Source organism: Salmo salar, chromosome ssa19 (genome assembly GCF_905237065.1).
Source record: "Salmo salar chromosome ssa19, Ssal_v3.1, whole genome shotgun sequence".
Lineage (NCBI taxonomy): Eukaryota > Metazoa > Chordata > Actinopteri > Salmoniformes > Salmonidae > Salmo > Salmo salar.
The window spans coordinates 69479214-69502290 of NC_059460.1; the positions used below are offsets into that span (position 1 = coordinate 69479214).

General features: G+C 45.0%; 1 protein-coding gene across 1 annotated transcript in view; it reads right to left on the reverse strand.

Moving 5' to 3' along the window:
• Positions 1-21137, reverse strand: part of LOC106579482 (vasoactive intestinal polypeptide receptor 2) — a 26684-nt gene extending 5547 nt beyond the window's left edge. Inside the window, exons 1-4 of the mRNA XM_014159429.2 lie at positions 20634-21137; positions 12725-12827; positions 12271-12378; positions 11275-11369 (exon numbers count right to left, since the gene is read on the reverse strand). Coding sequence (XP_014014904.1) covers positions 11275-11369; positions 12271-12378; positions 12725-12827; positions 20634-20687 — 360 coding nt within the window. The 5' untranslated portion in view covers positions 20688-21137. The remainder of the gene's footprint in view (positions 1-11274; positions 11370-12270; positions 12379-12724; positions 12828-20633) is intronic.
• Positions 21138-23077: the final 1940 nt, after the last annotated feature.

The window sequence follows — 23077 nt, forward strand, 5'->3', positions numbered from 1 at the left end:
TTAGTCTGTCTGCTCTTCACCATTCTCCTCCACATCACCTTCTCATCCTGATGAACAACATTCTCCTCCACATCACCTTCTCATCCTGATTAACAACATTCTCCTCCACATCTGTCACGTCCTGACCAGTAGAGGGTGTAGTTGGGTCAGGACGTGGCAGAAGGGAGTAAGTGTTTTATTGTTTCATTTAATTTTGGCCGTGTGACTTCCAATCAAGCACAGCTGTAGAGGGTTGTGGTTGATTGGGAGTCACACATAAGTTGCCTACGTTTCCGTTGTGTGGTGTGGGTAATTGTTCTTGTTACTGTGTTAAACGTGACAGGACTGTTTTGGTTGTCTGTTTATTGTTTTGTATTGTATAGTGTCCGTTTGATCATTAAATATACGATGAACACTAACTCCGCTGCATTTTGGTCCACTCTCTCTAAAGACAGCCGTTACAGAATTACCCACCAAACCAGGACCAAGCGGCGGAAGAGGAAGGAGCAGCAGGACTACTGCGTTATGGACAAATGGACATGGGAACAGATCCTGGACGGAGAGGGACCATGGACTCAGGCTGGGGATTATCGCCTCCCGCAGTGGGAGATTGAAGCGGCGAGAGCGGAGAGGCGATACTACGAGGAGAGAGAGCGCAACGAGCGCGAGAGGCAGCCCCAATATTTTTTTGGGGGGGGGCACACGGGACAGTCGGTGGAGCTGAGGTCGGAACCAGAGCCAGTCGGGATGACATTGGAGGTGAGCGAGGGCTATGAGACAGAGACTGTGACGGGGTTAATGGGAAAATTAGGAGAGAGAGAGATGAGAGAGCTGCTAGTGTGGTGCATAAAGTACGGCATTCGCCCTAATGAGCGTGTCGTGGGTATGATGTCACCTGAGGCAGCTCTCCATACTCGTCCTGAGGTGCGTGCTGGTTGTCTGGTAAAGACTGTGCCTGCGCCCAGAAACAGGCCTCCTCCATGTCTTCCCAGCCCTGCACATCCTGTACCTACGCCCAGAACCAAGCCTCCTGCATGTCTTCCTATCCTGGTCAAGCCCGTGCCTCCTCCACGGACCAGTCCTCCAGTGGGTCTCCCTATCCTGGTCAAGCCCGTGCCTCCTCCACGGACCAGTACTCCAGTGGGTCTCTCTATCCTGGTCAAGCCCGTGTCTCCTCCACGGACCAGTCCTCCAGTGGATCTCCCTATCCTGGTCAAGCCCGTGTCTCCTCCACGGACCGGTCCTCCAGTGGGTCTCTCCACCCTGGTCTCTCCTGTGCCACCTCCTCAAGCCAGGCCTCCGTTATGTCTCCCCAGCCTGGTGAATCCTGAGTCGGAGCTGCCCGCCAGTCAACAGTCGTCGGAGCTGCCCGCCAGTCAACAGTCGTCGGAGCTGCCCGCCAGTCAACAGTCGTCAGAGCTGCCCGCCAGTCAACAGTCGTCAGAGCTGCCCGCCAGTCAACAGTCGTCAGAGCTGCCCGCCAGTCAACAGTCGCCAGAGAGGCCAGACTGCCCTGAACTGCCGGAGTGGCCGGACTGCCCTGAACTGCCAGAGTGGCCGGACTGCCCTGAACTGCCAGAGTGGCCGGACTGCCCTGAACTGCCGGAGTGGCCGGACTGCCCTGTTCTGCCGGAGTGGCCGGACTGCCCTGTTCTGCCAGAGTGGCCGGACTGCCCTGTTCTGCCAGAGTGGCCGGACTGCCCTGTTCTGCCAGAGGTGCCCGCCTGCCCTGATCTGCCAGGGTGCCCGGCCTGTCAGGATCAGCCCGAGTGGTCCTCCTGCCCTCCGGTCCAGCCCGAGTGGTCCTCCTGCCCTCCGGTCCAGCCCGAGTGGTCCTCCTGCCCTCCGGCCCAGCCCGAGTGGCCCGCATGCCTTCCGGCCCAGCCCGAGTGGCCCGCATGCCTTCCGGCCCAGCCCGAGTGGCCCGCATGCCTTCCGGCCCAGCCCGAGTGGCCCGCATGCCTTCCGGCCCAGCCCGAGTGGCCCGCATGCCTTCCGGCCCAGCCCGAGGGGCCCGCATGCCTTCCGGCCCAGCCCGAGGGGCCCGCATGCCTTCCGGCCCAGCCCGAGGGGCCCGCATGCCTTCCGGCCCAGCCCGAGGGGCCCGCATGCCTTCCGGCCCAGCCCGAGGGGCCCGCATGCCTTCCGGCCCAGCCCGAGGGGCCCGCATGCCTTCCGGCCCAGCCCGAGGGGCCCGCATGCCTTCCGGCCCAGCCCGAGGGGCCCGCATGCCTTCCGGCCCAGCCCGAGGGGCCCGCATGCCTTCCGGCCCAGCCCGAGGGGCCCGCATGCCTTCCGGCCCAGCCCGAGTGGCCCGCATGCCTTCCGGCCCAGCCCGAGTGGCCCGCATGCCTTCCGGCCCAGCCCGAGGGGCCCGCATGCTCTCCGGCCCAGCCCGAGGGGCCCTCCTGCTCTCCGGCCCAGCCCGAGGGGCCCTCCTGTTCCCCGGCCCGGCCCGAGGGGCCCTCCTGTCCTCCGGCCCGGCTCGGGGGGTCCGTCTGCCTGGTGCAGCTATCGGCTCCACCAAAGTGGGCGACGCCGAGGGTGGAGCAGGGTCCACGTCCTGCACCGGAGCCACCTCCAGGATAGGTGGGTTGGGGAGGGAGGGTGTAGCACAGTGCCGTCGGTGACGGCAGCCACCCTCCCTTCCCTCCCTTATTGTTTAGGTGTTCCTTTTTGTTGGGGATTTTTTTTGTGTTTTCCTTTTTTTAGGTGCATCCCGGGGTCTGCACCTTGAGGGGGGGGTACTGTCACGTCCTGACCAGTAGAGGGTGTAGTTGGGTCAGGACGTGGCAGAAGGGAGTAAGTGTTTTATTGTTTCATTTAATTTTGGCCGTGTGACTTCCAATCAAGCACAGCTGTAGAGGGTTGTGGTTGATTGGGAGTCACACATAAGTTGCCTACGTTTCCGTTGTGTGGTGTGGGTAATTGTTCTTGTTACTGTGTTAAACGTGACAGGACTGTTTTGGTTGTCTGTTTATTGTTTTGTATTGTATAGTGTCCGTTTGATCATTAAATATACGATGAACACTAACTCCGCTGCATTTTGGTCCACTCTCTCTAAAGACAGCCGTTACAACATCACCTTCTCATCCTGATAAACAACATTCTCCTCCACATCACCTTCTCATCCTGAGAAACAACATTCTCCTCCACATCACCTTCTCATCCTGATAAACAACATTCTCCTCCACATCACCTTCTCATCCTGATAAACAACATTCTCCTCCACATCACCTTCTCATCCTGATAAACAACATTCTCCTCCACATCACCTTCTCATCCTGATAAACAACATTCTCCTCCACATCACCTTCTCATCCTGATAAACAACATTCTCCTCCACATCACCTTCTCATCCTGATAAACAACATTCTCCTCCACATCACCTTCTCATCCTGATAAACAACATTCTCCTCCCCATAACCCTCTCATCCTGATAAACAACATTCTCCTCCACTTCACCTTCTCATCCTGATAAACAACATTCTCCTCCACATCACCTTCTCATCCTGATAAACAACATTCTCCTCCACATCACCTTCTCATCCTGATAAACAACATTCTCCTCCACATCACCTTCTCATCCTGATAAACAACATTCTCCTCCACATCACCTTCTCATCCTGATAAACAACATTCTCCTCCACATCACCTTCTCATCCTGATAAACAACATTCTCCTCCCCATAACCCTCTCATCCTGATAAACAACATTCTCCTCCACATCACCCTCTCATCCTGATAAACAACATTCTCCTCCACATCACCTTCTCATCCTGATAAACAACATTCTCCTCCACATCACCTTCTCATCCTGATAAACAACATTCTCCTCCCCATCACCTTCTCATCCGGATAAACAACATTCTCCTCTCCATCACCCTCTCATCCTGATAAACAACATTCTCCTCCCCATCACCCTCTCATCCAGATAAACAACATTCTCCTCCCCATCACCCTCTCATCCTGATAAACAACATTCTCCTCCCCATAACCCTCTCATCCTGATAAACAACATTCTCCTCTCCATCACCCTCTCATCCGGATAAACAAAATTCTCCTCTCCATCACCCTCTCATCCTGATAAACAACATTCTTCTCCCCATCACCCTCTCATCCAGATAAACAACATTCTCCTCCCCATCACCCTCTCATCCTGATAAACAACATTCTCCTCTCCATCACCCTCTCATCCGGATAAACAAAATTCTCCTCTCCATCACCCTCTCATCCTGATAAACAACATTCTTCTCCCCATCACCCTCTCATCCAGATAAACAACATTCTCCTCCCCATCACCCTCTCATCCTGATAAACAGCATTCTCCTCCCCATCACCCTCTCATCCTGATAAACAACATTCTCCTCCCCATCACCCTCTCATCCAGATAAACAACATTCTCCTCTCCATAACCCTCTCATCCTGATAAACAACATTCTCCTCCCCATCACCCTCTCATCCTGATAAACAACATTCTCCTCCACATCACCCTCTCATCCAGATAAACAACATTCTCCTCCCCATCACCCTCTCATGCAGATAAACAACATTCTCCTCCCCATCACCCTCTCATCCTGATAAACAACATTCTCCTCCCCATCACCCTCTCATCCAGATAAACAACATTCTCCTCCCCATCACCCTCTCATCCGGATAAACAAAATTCTCCTCTCCATCACCCTCTCATCCAGATAAACATCATTCTCCTCCCCATCACCCTCTCATCCTGATAAACAACATTCTCCTCCCCATCACCCTCTCATCCTGATAAACAACATTCTCCTCCCCATCACCCTCTCATCCAGATAAACAACATTCTCCTCCCCATCACCCTCTCATTCTGATAAACAACATTCTCCTCCCCATCACCCTCTCATCCTGATAAACAACATTCTCCTCCCCATCACCCTCTCATCCTGATAAACAACATTCTCCTCCCCATCACCCTCTCATCCTGATAAACAACATTCTCCTCCCCATCACCCTCTCATCCTGATAAACAACATTCTCCTCCCCATAACCCTCTCATCCTGATAAACAACATTCTCCTCCCCATCACCCTCTCATCCTGATAAACAACATTCTCCTCCCCATCACCCTCTCATGCAGATAAACAACATTCTCCTCCCCATCACCCTCTCATCCTGATAAACAACATTCTCCTCCCCATCACCCTCTCATCCAGATAAACAACATTCTCCTCCCCATCACCCTCTCATCCTGATAAACAACATTCTCCTCCCCATCACCTTCTCATCCTGATAAACAACATTCTCCCCCACATCACCTTCTCATCCTGATAAACAACATTCTCCCCCACATTACCTTCTCATCCTGAGAAACAACATTCTCCTCCACATCACCTTCTCATCCTGAGAAACAACATTCTCCTCCACATCACCTTCTCATCCTGAGAAACAACATTCTCCTCCACATCACCTTCTCATCCTGATAAACAACATTCTCCTCCACATCACCTTCTCATCCTGAGAAACAACATTCTCCTCCACATCATCTTCTCATCCTGATAAACAACATTCCCCTAGCCAGGTTGCTGAAGACCCACTGCAAAATTCGACGTCCGTCCAGGTAAGCAGGACGTTGGGATATTACTTCAAACCCAACCACTTTGGGCAACCATCAAGGGGTAGCAGGTAGCCTAGTGGTTAGAGCATTGGGCCAGTAACCGAAAGGTTGCTAGATCGAATCCTGACAAGGTAAAAATCTGTTGTTCTGCCCCTGGACAAGGCAGTTAACCCACTGTTCCTAGGCCATCATTGTAAATAAGAATTTGTTCTTAACTGACTTGCCTAGTTAAATAAATGTAGGCTTGGGGTTTGCTCTTTCCACATCAGGTAACTTATGCATGCAGTACAATCAGTAAAAATACACCTTATGGAACAGCGGGGACTGTGAAGAGACACACACACTTACAAATGATAAGACAAACACGTTCAAATCAAACTTTATTTGTCACATGCGCTGAATACAACAAGTGTAGACTTTACCGTGAAATGCTTACTTACAAGCCCTTAACCAATTGTGCAGTTCCGGTAGAGTTAAGAAAACATTTACCATGTAGACTAAAGTAAAAAGTAATACAATAAGAATAATAATAACGAGGCTATATACAGGGGGCACCGGTAACGAGTCAGTGTGCAGGGGTACAGGTTAGTTGATGTTGTATTGTAAATATGTGATAGTGGAATAGTGCCCTGAGGTAACTCAGTAAAAGTATTGGGTAAAGTGATATGAAATGTAATGTCATGTAATATTTTAAACGGCCTTAATGTTGCTGGACCCCAGGAAGAGTAGCTGCTGCCTTGGCAGGAACTAATGGGGATCCTTAATAAATTCAGTCACAAATACAAATCTTAATTAGCATTGGAGGAAGTGGTGGGGATGGTTGTCATATAGAATGTGGGGTTAGTTGTCACTATCAAACACATTATTACTATATTGTTCGTGGACATTGCCACTGCCAGTATACAGTATAATAAATCCCAAGCTATTTTATGCTGTTGCTATAGAGACCTCCATTACAAGTAAACACAAACAGCTTTGGCCGACATATCAAAATGTGTTGGGAATATGTAGTGTGGAGAACGTTTGCATATTGGTAAAACATTGCAGACATCAGAATAGAATGTTGACGCCTGGCTGACGTCTAAACGATGTAGAACTGTAGAATTTAGAATGTAGGCATTCTATACACATCTGTGAGACATCTTGGCATGAGCAAACCATGTCTAAACTGCCCAATGCATCATGGGTACATCCGTTGGCCAGAGGTATCTGTGCTATCTGAGTTTGTTGCCTCTCTCTCACACACATATTTTTGTCTGCCACACACTCACACATGTACACACCCACATTTACTCAAAATGTCAAAGGTTTTTCTCAAGGCATAAAATGATGCATTTTTTGGGGAATATTGTTTGATCAAAGAAATGCTATTTCTAAGACTCTGTATACTATAGTGCTTAATTTCCTTTTACAAAATGAATAAGCTACTAGTAAACATTCTGACGACCAACCCCATAGTGTGTGACAACCAACCCTGTGATGGGGGTGGTTGTCACAAGTGTACAAAGTGTGTTTGATAGCTTATAACTCCATGTTGGAGTTACAAGCAAAAATTAAAGCAGGAAGCACCAGTGACTCGGTCTATAAAAAAATGGTCAGATGAAGCGGATGCTAAACTACAGGACTGTTTTGCTATCACAGACTGGAACATGTTCCGGGATTCTTCCGATGACATTGAGGAGTACACCACATCAGTCACTGGCTTTATCAATAAGTGCATCGAGGACGTCGTCCCCACAGTGACTGTACGTACATACCCCAACCAGAAGCCATGGATTACAGGTAACATTTGCACTGAGCTAAAGGGTAGAGCTGCCACTTTCAAGGTGTGGGACAAGAAATCCTGCTATGCCTTGCGACAAACCATCAAACAGGCAAAGCGTCAATACAGGGCTAAGATTGAATCATACTACACCGGCTCCGACTCTCGGCTTATGTGGCAGGGCTTGCAAACTATTACAGACTACAAAGGGAAGCACAGCCAAGAGCTGCCCAGTGACACGAGCCTACCAGACGAGCTAAATCACTTCTATGCTCGCTTCGAGGCAAGCAACACTGAGGCATGCATGAGAGCATCAGCTGTTCCGGACGACTGTGCGATGACGCTCTCCGTAGCCGACGTGAGTAAGACCTTTAACCTGTTAGGGCTAGGGGGCAGTATTGACACGGCCGGATAAAAAACGTACCCAATTTAATCTGGTTACTACTCCTGCCCAGTAACGAAAATATGCATATAATTATTGGCTTTGGATAGAAAACACCCTAAAGTTTCTAAAACTGTTTGAATGGTGTCTGTGAGTATAACAGAACTCATATGGCAGGCAAAAACCTGAGAAGATTCCAAACAGGAAGCGCCCTCTCTGACAAGTTGTTGTTCATCTTGGCTCTTTTTATTCTTTGCCGTAACGTGACATTTCCTACGGCTCCCATAGGCTCTCAGAACCCGGGAAAAAGCTGAATGATATCGAGGGAGCCTCTGGCTGAAACACATTATCGCGTTTGGATAGTGGCTGGTCAGAGTACTCTGAGACTCACGCTCGTGCACGAGATGTATTTATTTTCTCTCTCTTTGTACGTATACAGGCTTTCCCGGTCAGAATAGTATCGCTTTTTTACGAGAAAAATGGCATAAAAATTGATTTTAAACAGCGGTTGACATGCTTCGAAGTACGGTAATGGAATATTTAGAAATTTTTTGTCACGAAATGCGCCATGCTCGCCACCCTTATTTACCCTTTCGGATAGTGTCTTGAACGCACGAACAAAACGCCGCTGTTTGGATATAACAATGGATTGTTTGGGACCAAACCAACATTTGTTATTGAAGTAGCAGTCCTGGGAGTGCATTCTGACGAAGAACACCAAAGGTAATCAAACTTTTCTAATAGTAAATCGGAGTTTGGTGAAGGCTAAACTTGCTGGGTGTCTAAATAGCTAGCCCTGTGATGCCGGGCTATCTACTGAGAATATTGCAAAATGTGCTTTCACCGAAAAGCTATTTTAAAATCGGACATATCGAGTGCATAGAGGAGTTCTGTATCTATAATTCTTTAAATAATTGTTATGTTTTTTGTGAACGTTTATCGTGAGTAATTTAGTAAATTCACCGGCAGTGTTCGGTGGGAATGCTAGTCACATGCTAGTCACATGCTAATGTAAAAAGCTGGTTTTTGATATAAATATGAACTTGATTGAACAAAACATGCATGTATTGTATAACATAATGTCCTAGGGTTGTCATCTGATGAAGATCATCAAAGGTTAGTGCTGCATTTAGCTGTGGTTTGGGTTTATGTGACATTATAAGCTAGCTTGAAAAATGGGTGTCTGATTATTTCTGGCTGGGTACTCTGCTGACATAATCTAATGTTTTGCTTTCATTGTAATGCCTTTTTGAAATCGGACAGTGTGGTTAGATTAATGAGAGTCTTGTCTTTAAAATGGTGTAAAATAGTCATATGTTTGAAAAATTGAAGTTTTTGCATTTTTGAGGTATTTGAATAACGCGCCACGGGATTACACTGGCTGTTGAGTAGGTGGGACGCAAGCGACAACGACGAGACAGCCTATAGGGGGGAGGTCAGAGACCTGGCCGGGTGGTGCCAGAATAACAACCTATCCCTCAACGTAACCAAGACTAAGGAGATGATTGTGGACTACAGGAAAAGGAGGACCGAGCACGCCCCCATTCTCATCGACGGGGCTGTAGAGAAGGTTGAGAGCTTCAAGTTCCTTGGTGTCCACATCAACAACAAACTATCAAGGTCCAAACTCACCAAGACAGTCGTGAAGAGGGCACGACAAAGCCTATTCCTCCTCAGGAAACTAAAAAGATTTTGCATAAGTCCTGAGATCCTCAAAAGGTTCTACAGCTGCTACATTGACAGCATCGTGACCGGTTGCATCACTGCCTGGTACGGCAATTGCTCGGCCTCCGACCGCAAAGCACTACAGAGGGTAGTGCGTACGGCCCAGTACATCACTGGGGCTAAGCTGCCTGCCATCCAGGACCTCTACACCAGGCGGTGCCAGAGGAAGGCCCTAAATATTGTCAAAGACCCCAGCCACCCCAGTCATAGATTGTTCTCTCTCTCTCAAATGGCTACCCGGACTATTTGCATTGTGTGCCCCCCCCTCCCCCCACCTCTCTTTTATGCTGCTGCTACTCTCTGTTTATCATGTATGCATAGTCACTTTAACTATACATTCATGTACATACTACCTCAATTGGCCCGACCAACCAGTGCTCCCGCACATTGGCTAACCGGGCTATCTGCATTGTGTCCCGACCACCCACCGCATGCCAACTCCTCTTTTACGCTACTGCTACTCTCTGTTCATCATATATGCATAGTCACTTTAACCATATCTACATGTACATACTACCTCAATCAGCCTGACTAACTGGTGTCTGTATGTAGCCTCGCTACTGTTATTTTCAACTGTCTTTTTACTGTTGTTTTATTTCTTTACTTACCTATTGTTCACCTAATTCCTTTTTTGAACTATTGGTTAGTAAGTAAGCATTTCACTGTTGTATTCGGCGCACGTGACAAATAAACTTTGATTTGATTTGAAGATGTGAGTATACAAATGAGCCCTATTTCAACCCAGAACCTTGGTCTTTCTATTAATGTTGAAAAGAGACTTGTAAGACAACCAACCCTGGTCTCCCCTATCCTCCAAAATGTACGTTTATGGACAAAACATCGGATTCTGCAGTGAAACTGTGAGAGCTTGTTGCTTGAGACACCATCTGAGACACACACATGCATTCACACACTTACAAACACACACGCACACACTTAAACACATATCACACACAAACAATTGACACATATATCAACATTCAAACATAAAACTGTTCAAACCTTAATATTGTGCTTTGTCTCTAATCCCAAACAATAAGCCCTAACTTTAACCTTTCACCTCTGACCCCTGACCTTAACCCTATTTGGGGAGAAAGTCCAGACTCCTCTCAACAGAGTTGTAAGGCATGGAACCCCTTCATCCCTTCCTCTTCCAGACAGAATCCTCTCCTCTGACTGTGGAATCTCAATGGAACACCTGGGAGGGTCTGGACTAACTCAACCACAGAGGCTGTCATACCACCAAAGATCAACCATATGGAATCACTGAGGATGAGGACGGAGAGAGAGAGTGTGAGAGAGAGAGAGAGAGAGAGAGAGAGAGATACCAGATACCAGTTCCAGATATTTTCTATAACCTGGTAGTTACATTGCAGTTTAGCCTGTTTGTTAACCAGGCTAAGAACATGCCATTAAAGAAACAAGGCTGGGAACAACTACTGATTAAGGCTCAATATGACCTTTGAGCACTGGAATGCAGTCTCCTATATCCCTGCAATAACCTAGCCAGGCCACGTAAGCCCTATGACTCTCTACTCTCGTCGTACAGGACACCTCAGACCCACAGGGAGTACACATACACTCAGAGGTAGGGTATGACAAACATTGTGAAATGTTTGGAGGGATCAAAATGTAATTTCCCTGGGCTCCCTGACCTTATAACCCACTATCATCAAGCAGACAAAAGAGAAGTTTCCATTTGAGTCACAACTGCTTGAACAACCTGTCCCAGCTCAGTGCAGTGTCTGGCTGTATAGTGATTAAGTAGTGAATGGAGTCTGTTTCTTCATTCTGGTTCAGTAGAATGAAGAACTCTGGAGTTGCTGTGGTAACCCTACCATGTTGGGTTTGTTGTCGCTGGACCAGCAGACAGTGCTGAGGCTGGGGTAGACTAGGGACCAGCCAGCCTCGGTACAGTTCCTACTGATGTTTCCTAAAAGAGAACATACAGGAATAGAAGGAGGGATTGTCAGGAATCGTGAATATACCCAAGGTGTGAAAACAAAAAGATAAGGCCAACACATACTATATTTTAAAAAGTTTAATAGACAGATAGACATACAGACGGGTGCAACGGGAGACAGACACGGTCCTCCGGATAGTCTCGCAGCAATCTACTGCCGAGTGAAGAACAAACCACTCGTTATATGCTCATTCCTTATCTGTTGGTTCCCTCAGTGCCAGGCTGTAACGCCCTGGCCATAGAGAGGGGTTTTTGTTCTTTATTTTGGTTAGGCCAGGGTGTTACATTGGGTGGGCGTTCTATGTTCGTTTTCTAGGTTTTTGGTATTTCTTTGTTTTGGGCCGTGTGTGGCTCCCAATCAGGCACAGCTGAAGTTCGTTGTTGCTGATTGGGAGTCACACATAAGGAGCATGTTTTTCCTTTGGGTTTTGTGGGTAATTGTTTCTGTTGTGTGGTTTGTACCTGACAGGACTGTTTGGCTGTCGGTTTTCTTGTTTTGTTTTGTATAGTGTTCTTTCTGTAATTAAATTAAATGATGAACACTAACTCCGCTGCGCCTTGGTCTACTCTCTCTCCCGCCAGCCGTTACACAGGCCCAGACCATGACAATAGTGGGTCAGAGTGAACTGTAGATGATTCTATCTTCTGGACAGACCTTTAGTTGGGTTACAGGCACCGGCCTAAGCCTCAGGAGAAGGTCTTTCAGGGTGCTAAATCCTGCTTTATGGTGACCCCTAACCTCAGAGTGAGGTCATCGAGAGGCCACTAATACATTTCATTTGCAACTAGAATTTTTATCCTGACGGGATGTACAGTATGGTTGATGGAATGATTGAGGTACAGCGGGATGGAGGAATGGATTTGTGTTTACCTTGGCGTCCGAAGAGGTGTGTGAGAGCAGGGGGGCAGGAGAGAGTCACCACCTCCCCTACTGCTGCTGGGGCCCAACACGAAATGTTGTCCCATAGGCCACCACAGCCTACACACACACACACACACACACACACACACACACACACACACACACACACACACACACACACACACACACACACACACACACACACACACACACACACACCAAACAAACAAACACACACACACCCCGTGGGAAAGCAGACACAGGTCACAGGCGTTAGGGGACCCTGTGTACCAACAGATACGATTCTGTCCACTTTCACTACAGCTAAGCTTGGTGTAAACACGTACAAACAGGTAATAAGAAAATGAACACACACACAACCACTCATGCATGTCGAACCTGTATGTGTGTGTGTGTGTGTGTGTGTGTGTGTGTGTGTATGTGTGAGAGAGAATGTGTCTACCTGCAGGCTCCATGGATTGTTTCTTCAGCTCATAGTGACATACTAGCTCTGCCCTCTGCAGCTCCCAGAGGAAGTGACACGTGGGATTTCGCCCACTGACTTTCTACACAGAGAGGGAGTAGAAAGACAGTCAATGGATGTGTCTCAACGGTCTTAACTGCCTCCACTCCTCGTCTTCTCTCCTCGTCTTCTCTTTTCTTCTCCTTGTCTCCTCCACTCATCTACTTTAGGCAGACATATTGGTTGTACCATTTGGAATATTGAACTACATGAGAAACACTGTGAGAGAGGGAGAAAGACATAAGGGTGGAAAGAGAGAGGGGGAGTGTAAAGAGAGATGGAAAAGAGACGGAGAGAGAGAGAGAGATTCTTGCATTCCTTTGGACAGAGCTCACTGTGTGGAGAGGGTTAAAGGCATTGGGTACTTATCGTGACCACAGGCAACAGGAACATCCAAACAAACAAACCAAGAACAACCCCCTCCACTTAACACAAACACACAGACAGACACACACACAGCCATCCCTGTGCTAGGTATGTCTTCTGACTTGCAGGCTTTAGGATATTCACTTACAGACAAACATAAACCGTGTGTGGTGTTCATATGCTTGTATTGTGTGTGCATGTGTGTATGTGTGCATCCGTGTGTGTGAGTAGTTAAGCTGGGAGATCTATGAAGTTTATATTGTGAATTAACGCTTCGCTCTACCACAGTTCCAGACTATCATTGTGATTACACCTTTCACTCCTTCCCCTGCATCGGCCGCATCCTCTTGGCATCTCTGTTCCTTTTGGAGCTGATTTATCAACTCTACTGTCACCAGAACACAAACAACCAATAACCCACAACCTCATTACTGTCTCAACCAATCACACAGTTCCCCGTTACTGTCTCAGCCAATCAAACGTTATCTCACCACTACCAATGGAAACATGTAACATCCTATAATATGTAATTTAGAGGGAGAGGGACAAAGAGAGACAGAGAGAGAGCGAGAGAAAGAGAGGGACAGACAGACAGACAGACAGACAGACAGACAGACAGACAGACAGACAGACAGACAGACAGACAGACAGACAGACAGACAGACAGACAGACAGACAGACAGACAGACAGACAGACAGACAGACAGACAGACAGACAGACAGAAGTCTCTCTAGACATCCAGGTTGCCTCCCACAATTTTCAAATATTCCGGTTTAACACGTCTGTATGTAATAGAACGTCAGTTTGGTATAGGGGAACTAAGTCATTACTTTATTCACTTGAATAAAATACTAAATAGTAGCTAGCAAGATGGAGATCACAGAGGTAACTTTTAATGAGTGCATTTCGCAAGTGGCTAGTTTGCTTCAACTACTTTCACAAGAACCACTGCAAAGGTTTTGCCTGCAAACTTTGGTTTTTAATCGCAATGTTCTGGCATGTCTGCCTTGTGATTTGTTGGGAGAGTTGTCTGTCTGAAGAGAACCCACCCTGGATCAAATTAAGTAACAATAGGATTAACCAACACATTTTTAGCTTAAAAGTGCCAATTGGGGTCATTTTTTACACCAAATTGATAATGGATTGCAAAGACACCCTCTGTCAAGCAGTAACAGTTTCAATTTTATTAACCTTTTGAACACAAGTAAATGGTTTAAATTCCCCAAAATAAGTATATATTTAAACATTTTCAGACATTTATAGTCAATATTTTGTATTTTTTTCATGTTTTGAATAGATATTTTGATACATTTCATCCTTAGCCACTTGTTATGAACATGTGTCTGTCATTCATTCAAAGTGCTGTGTTTCTGTGGTGCTCCGAGGCTGATAAATTGCCGATTGAGCTAATCTGACATACCGGTACGACCTAAAATGGCCACCTATATGGGCGAAACGGGCGCCGTTGCCATCAGGCTTTTACTGTGCCTTCAGATAATATTCACACCCCTTGACTTTTCCATATTTTGTTGTTTTGACTTTAAAATAGATTCAATTGCGTTTATCCCATAACGTCAAAGTGGAATGATGTTTTTCTACATTTTTAGAAATGAATAAAAATGAAAACTGAACTGTCTTTAGTCAATAAGTATTCAACTCCTTTGTTATGGCAAGCCTAAATAAGTACAGAAGTAAACATGTGCTTAACTGTCATGCCCTGGCCATAGAGAGGGTTTTGTTCTCTATTTTGGTTAGGCCAGGGTGTGACTAGGGTGGGCATTCTATGTCCGTTTTTCTATGTTTTGGTATTTCCTTGCTTTGGCCGGTTATGGTTCTCAGTCAGGGACAGCTGTCTATCGTTGTCTCTGATTGGGAACCATACTTAGGTAGCCTTTTCCCACAGGGTTTGTGTGGGTAGTTGTTTTCTGTTTGGTGTGTTCACCTGACAGAGCTGTTGCGTTTTGTTCCTCTTTGTTTTTTGTTTCAGTGTTCAAGTTATAATAAACATCATGAACACGTACCACGCTGCGCTTTGGTCTACTCCTTCTTCCACAGACGACCGTTACATTAACAAGTCACATAATAAGTTGAATGGACAAACTGTGTGCAATAATAGTGTTTAACATGATATTTTAATGACTACTTCATCTCTGTACCCCACACATACAATTATCTGTAAGGTCCCTCAGTTGAGCAGTGAATTAAAAACACAGATTCAGACACAAAGACCAGGGAGGTTTTCCAATGGGCACCTATTGGGAGATGGGTAAAAAAAGCAGACTTTGAATATCCCTTTGAGCATGGTGAAGTTATTAATTAAGCTGAGGATGGTGTATCAAAACACCCAGTCACTACAACGATACAGGTGTCCTTCCTAACTCAGAGAAAGGAAACGCTTAGGGATTTCACCATGAGGCCAATGGTGACTTTAAAACAGTTACGGAGTTTGTCTTTGATAGGAGAACACTGAGGATGGATCAACTACATTGTATTTACTCCACAATACCAAACTAATTAACAAAGTGAAAAGAAGGAAGCTTGTACAGAATAAAAATAATCCAAAACATCCTGTTTGTAACAAGGCACTAAAGTAAAACTGCAAAAAATGTGGCAAAGCAATTAACTTTTTGTCCTGAACATAAAGTGTTATGTTTGAGACATATCCAATACAACACATTACTGAGTACCACTCTCCATAGTGGTAGGTGCATCATGTTATTGGTATGCTTGTAATCGTTAAGGACTGGGGAGTTTTTCAGGATAAAAAATAGAATGGAGCACAGGCAAAATCCTAGAGGAAAACCTGCTTCAGTCTGCTTTCCACCAGACACTGGGAGATGAATTCACCTTTCAGCAGGACCATAAACTTAAACACAAGGCCAAATATACACTTGAGTTGCTTACCAAGATGACAGTGAATGTTCCTCAGTGGACGAGTTACAGTTTTGACTTAAATCTGGCAAGACTTGAAAATGGTTGTCTAGCAATGATCAACAACCAATTTGACAGAGCTTGAAGAATTTTGAAAAGAATAATGGGCAAATGTTCAACAATCCAGGTGTGGAAAGGTCTTAGACACTTACCCAGAAAGACTCACAGCCGTAATCGCTGCCAAAGATCCTTCTTTGATTTACTTATGTAAATTAGATATATGTATTTCATGTTCAATAAATTTGCAAAGATTTCTAAAAACATGCTTTCACTTTGTCATTATGGGGTATTGTGTTGAACGTTTACATATACCTTAGCCAAATACATTTAAACTCAGTTTTCACAACTCCTGACATTCAATCCTAGTAACAATTCCATGTCTTAGGTCAGTTAGGATCACCACTTTATTTTAAGAATGTGAAATGTCAGAATAATAGTAGAGAGAATGATTTATTTCAGCTTTTATTTCTTTCATTACATTCCCAGTGGGCCAGAAGTTTACATACACTCAATTAGTATTTGGTAGCATTGCCTTTAAATTGTTTAACTTGGGTCAAACGTTTCGGGTAGCCTTCCACAAGCTTCCCACAATAAGTTGGGTCGATTTTGGCCCATTCCTCCTGACAGAGCTGGTGTAATTGAGTCAGGTTTGCAGGCCTCCTTTCTCGCACACACTTTTTCAGTTCTGCCCACAACTTTTCTATAGGATTGGGGTCAGGGTTTTGTGATGGCCACTCCAATACCTCGACTTTGTTGTCCTTAAGCCATTTTGCCACAACTTTGGAAGTATGCTTGGGGTCATTGTCCATTTTGAAGACACATTTACGACCAAGCATTAACTTCCTGACTGATGTCTTGAGATGTTGCTTCAATATATCCACATAATTGCAAGCCTCCCCCTTTTTCATCCAAACATAACGATGATCATTATGGCAAAACAGTTTTATTTTTGTTTCATCAGACCAGAGGACATTTCTTAAAAAAGTACGATCTTTGTCCCCATGTGCAGTTGCAAACCGTCGTCTGGCTTTTTTATTGCGGTTTTGGAGCAGCTTCTTCCATGCTGAGCGGCCTTTCAGGTTATGTCGATATAGGACTCGTTTTACTGTGGATATTGATACTTTTGTACCTGCTTCCTCCAGCATCTTCACAAGGTCCTTTGCTGTTGTTCTGGGATTGATTTGCACTTTTTTGCACTCCTTCCTGAGCGGTATGACGGCTGCATGGTCCCATGATGTTTATACTTGCATACTATTGTTTGTATAGATAAACATGGTATCTTCAGGCGTTTGGAAATTGCTCCCAAGGATGAACCAGACTTGTGGAGGTCTACAATTTTTTTTCTGAGGTCTGAGTTTGAAGGTAGGCCTTGAAATACATCCACAGGTACACCTCCAATTGACTCATATGATGTCAATTAGCCTATCAGAAGCTTCTAAAGCCATGACATCATTTTCTGGAATTTTCCAAGCTGTTTAAAGGCACAGTCAACTTAGTGTATGTAAACTTCTGACCCACTGGAATTGTGATACAGTGATTTATAAGTGAAATAATCTGTCTGTAAACAATTGTTGGAAAAATGACTTGTATCATGCACAAAGTAGATGTCCTAACCGACTTGCCAATAAATTTGTGGAGTGGTTGAAAAACGAGTTTTAATGACTCCAACATAAGTGTATGTAAACTTCCGACTTCAACTGTAGATGGGTGATTATTATTTTATTTTTTTAATCAATTTTGAATTCAGGCTGTAACACAACACAATGTGGAATAAGTCCTGGGGTATGAATACTTTCTGAAAGCCCTCTAGCATACCATGAAAGAACGCTATGGGCTATCAACTCACTTCCAATTGCAGCTGACTGATGAGAATCTCGACTTGGTATAAAGACATTGACTGGAAACTAAATATGCATTTACATTATATTTTCTTCAGTTATAGTGGCTCTATATTTTTCAGAGTACATACATCTACCTCTATTTCAGATGTCACAAAGTTTACCATTGCGTCCACATTTTCAGCTTAGCTGTCCACCACTGATAGGCTTTTACAAAGGAGAAATCATTTTTCATTCCTCCATATTATCACAGAAATCACCTTTGTGGAGTGGTTGAGGCCTAAATTGCCTAAATTGTTTTTTGTTGTTGTCAGTAACTAGTTGCTTGACAAAGTCTACACATTTCTGAGGGATAAAAGAACACTTGGAAATGACTGATTAAGCACAACATAGATCAATCAAGTGTTTTTCACTCAAATATCAATGTGTCTGACTACTACTTTGTTATTTTAAATAATGATGTATAACATAATAGACTCAAGTAAGAACAACTTATTTAATACATGTTAGAATGACTTTAAATAATCATACATTGTAAAAACTCAATAACGTTAGATTAGCAGAGCAAATAAATAAAGTTATATTTACTCAATAACCGAATATTTGTTAACAATACTCCAAAACATGAAGTTATTAGAACATCCGATTTACATCTGAGTGAGTACCACATATATGATTTGAGTTCTACAGGCAGTTGGAGATCTTTGAGTAACCCTTATTCAATTGGTTTAATGAGTTGGGCAATTACTTTCTACAGTGCACCTACCCAGTGGCGACCCGTTATTGTTTACAAACCTGTTTTGAGGCCCAGCTGTTTTGCACTTTATTTTGGCATTAATACGTGCCACATATCAGTTTGCAAACAATGTCAAAAAATATATAACTGAGTTAATAAAGCCGCATACAAACATGGTCTCTTTTTTGTTTTCTTGACTAAGGCAGCTCCAAAATGCAGGTATTTCAGCCTAGCTCAGTGCTTTCTGTGGTGGTGGGGCAGCCAGCGGAAAATTCGGATCATAGTAGTTGGTAATGTTCTCTAGTTGCGCAGTGATTGGCTCAGTGTTCTGTCACTCATGAGGACACTACATCACCGCTCGAAAATTCAAGCCCCTTGGGTACTGCCATCGACTTACATTAGAAGTGCCCATCCAAAAGGCTCAAGGTCATTGGCCACAGATAAAATGATGTCAAATCACGTTATATCTACCTTGGACTGATCATGTCAACATCATACTTTCAAAATCTTAGCTAGCAAGCTAAACAAGCAGTCATCATCATGAATCAGGTCGACAATCTACTGGTAAATCCTTTTCAATCCTTGTCATATATAGAAAAATTATAGATAAAACGTATCGGAGCTCATCGGCCATTGGACATAAACATTACACAACAAGTTGGAAATCGCAAATTATACAATGAGTGGTTTGGAAAGAATCAGTGACTAACTGCAAGCGTTGCAAAGCAATCACTATCCTGCTATTAAGTGGAGTGGGTGTGTGGTCCAAGTCTGGTTTTAATGGTCTCTTTCCAGGCTTAAAAGGATAAACATTCACATGACATTCACATGACTTCTGCCGCATTCAAAACATCTGGAAACTCGGAACTGGGAAATCTAAGAGTTTGAGACAACAGGCAACTCTGAGAAAAACGAGCTCCGACTGGGAAAATACATCCTACTCAGAATTCCAGATATGGAACTCAGGCCTCTTTCTAGAGCTCCGACCAGAAGATCACTGACATCATGATTCAATATTGTTTTTTTCCAGAGTTGTTTTGAAAGCACCATAAATCCAGAGAATGCCAGACTTTGATGCCAAAATTTTCCCACAAGGACTGCCGTGCCACCTTCCTGTTCAAGTGAGCACAGCACAACAAGGTGAGTCCAAAAAATGTTTTGTATGCTGCTGCTGTGTAAATTATGTAATATGCCAGGGAGATATGTATACTGTAGCAAAGAAAGCAATACTAAGTGTTTGTTGTGTAGTAAGCTGTTAGTAGCCCATGTGCCTCATCCTAATAATGTGGTCCCTTTCCCCCTCATAACTTAGCCTACTGTTCTGACTTGGTGGTGCACATGGAGCCATTAGCCTGTTTTAGAGAAATAGAATCATTGAATATTGTAAGAGCTTTGATTGTTTGCTTATATGCCCCCTTTATTTATCCTACGGTTCTGACTTGTTGTACAGGTAGAACACTGTAAAAACGGCCCATGTTCTGAATTCTGTCACTTTACATTTCAAAAGTGCTAAACAAATAGTTAAATTGACTACGTCCATCCTAGCTCGCTCATTAATGTCTTAATCGAAATTATGAATTGGCTTTTATTCGCTGTGATCCCCTAATGCCATAGTTTGTACATCTCAATTGTCAGTAGAAACTACATTTGTTTAAGCAAGTCAGCCATGTTCTTTAAAAGACAGTAAATTAGGCTGAATTAACTATTTAGCTGCCAGACAAGGCGCCGCTGATAGCCAGGTGTAGCAGTGATAAGGATTCACTCCATGGTGCTGAAAAGAAAGCTCTGCTGTTGGGACAGCTTTATATCGGCCCTAACCGTTTGTGGACAACGTTTGTCACCGTTATAGTGCAATTAATGTATTGTTTAGTATTGTGTAGTGGCTTTGCTGTTATGCATAGTATTTTTATTTTTGTCCCACCAAGATTTACATATTAAAATCGCCACAGAACCTACCTATAGGTGACATCTACTCACCACAAGTAAAAGGCAGAGCGCGAGGAACAGGAGACCGACCCGTGACCGCTCCATGGTTGCAGGCCGCGCACGAGCAAGTAGAATTCCGAAATGTCCAAGAGCACCGTGGGGTCTTGTCACACTTAGTGGAACTCATGGGGTCCCTCTCAGGGCGCAGCTCGAGGGCAGAGCCCGCATACTATATTTAACCCCGAAAAATCAATAAGTCATCAGACACCGAAAAAAGTACACATTGATAATGGTCATCAGTCAATTGGTGTTGGTGAAGAAAATAATCACAGCTTGTAAACGCAAAAAAAAGAACGTTCCACGAGGTGTCCGTTAAAATCGTCCAGAAAGCTGTTTGTACTGGTATGGAGAGAAAGAGGGAGAGAGAGAAAAACAGGGAGACTATGAAAAAGAAAGAGAATGCTGGAAAGGTGGGGAGTCAGTCAGAGCCACAGAAAGCTCCGAGGGCAGCTATCAGAAGTGAGGCGGAGGTCGGTTTGACAGCAGAGATCTCTTTCCCGTTAACTTATGGCACTGCGCGTTCCCGTCAACTCCGTCCAGCCTCTGCCCGCGCCTGAGTGATCCGCGCTACCGAGGCAGTCAGTGGGCTCAATAACAACAGCACTCACTCTCACACGCAGAGAAAAAGAGAGCGATAAATAGAGAGAGATATATATTGTATAAGGCTGGGGTTGGGGTCAAGGGCAATTATTCAGTTTTAGGCAAGGTAACTCATCACTTGACCACTTCTGTCACATTAAGTCCCTGGATGGTTCGTTTATTTTCTTCAAAAAGAGAAGATGTGTTGTAGTTTCTATTCAGTGTACTAAAACTGTGGTTCTGGTTAAGGACAGAGATTAGGCCTACTAGCCTACTCCCTAGACTCCTAGTCTCCAATCATTTCTGTCTGGACGGCAAAGATAATCAGTTGTCTAAAGGGTATTTAGCTTGTTTGGTGTAGGACTATGAGGTATGAGTTGAGGGTCAGAGTGAAGGACACGTAGCTTAGGTTTACCTGCCTGGTGTGCCATCACCCCCGCCTTCAGTTTACAGCACCACCACAGTGACCTCTAGCGGCCTTCACCTGAACTACACTCTACATGCTCTTAGTCTTAGAAACCTGATAGCTGATATGCTCTGTAATGCCAGACTGACTGTCCAATAATTATAATGAAAGATAGATGTCCCATCAGAGGTACTCTGATGCATTCCTGTGAGGAGAAAAGAGAAGAGAGGGGAGAAGAGGAGAGAAGAGATGGAGTGGAAAAGAGGAGAAGGGGGGGTAAGGAGAAGAACAGAGAAAAGGAGAGGGGGAGGGGAGTCGATTGAGAGGAGAGAACAGCATATAGTGAAAAGAGGAGAAGAGAGGAGAGAACAGTATAGAGTGAAAAGAGGAGAAGAGAGGAGAGAACAGCATAGAGTGAAGAGGAGAGAAGAGAGGAGAGAACAGCATAGAGTGAAGGGGAGAGAACAGCATAGAGTGAAGAGGAGAGAATAGAGGAGAGAACAGCATAGAGTGAAGGGGAGAGAAGAGAGGAGAAAACAGCATAGAGTGAAGGGGAGAGAACAGCATAGAGTGAAGGGGAGAGAAGAGAGGAGAGAACAGCATCGAGTGAAGGGGAGAAGGGAGGAGAGAACAGCATAGAGTGAAGAGGAGAGAAGAGAGGAGAGAACAGCATAGAGTGAAGGGGAGAGAACAGCATAGAGTGAAGGGAGAAGGGAGGAGAGAACAGCATAGAGTGAAGAGGAGAGAAGAGAGGAGAGAACAGCATAGAGTGAAGAGGAGAGAATAGAGGAGAGAACAGCATAGAGTGAAGAGGAGAGAATAGAGGAGAGAACAGCATAGAGTGAAGAGGAGAGAAGAGAGGAGAGAACAGCATAGAGTGAAGGGGAGAGAACAGCATAGAGTGAAGGGGAGAAGGGAGGAGAGAACAGCATAGAGTGAAGAGGAGAGAAGAGGGGAGAGAACAGCATAGAGTGAATGGGAGAAGGGAGGAGAGAACAGCATAGAGTGAAGAGGAGAGAAGAGGGGAGAGAACAGCATAGAGTGAAGGGGAGAAGGGAGGAGAGAACAGCATAGAGTGAAGAGGAGAGAATAGAGGAGAGAACAGCATAGAGTGAAGAGGAGAGAAGAGGGGAGAGAACAGCATAGAGTGAAGGGGAGAAGGGAGGAGAGAACAGCATAGAGTGAAGAGGAGAGAATAGAGGAGAGAACAGCATAGAGTGAAGAGGAGAGAACAGCATAGAGTGAAGAGGAGAGAAGAGAGGAGAGAACAGCATAGAGTGAAGGGGAGAGAACAGCATAGAGTGAAGGGGAGAGAACAGCATAGAGTGAAGAGGAGAGAAGAGAGGAGAGAACAGCATAGAGTGAAGAGGAGAGAATAGAGGAGAGAACAGCATAGAGTGAAGAGGAGAGAATAGAGGAGAGAACAGCATAGAGTGAAGAGGAGAGAAGA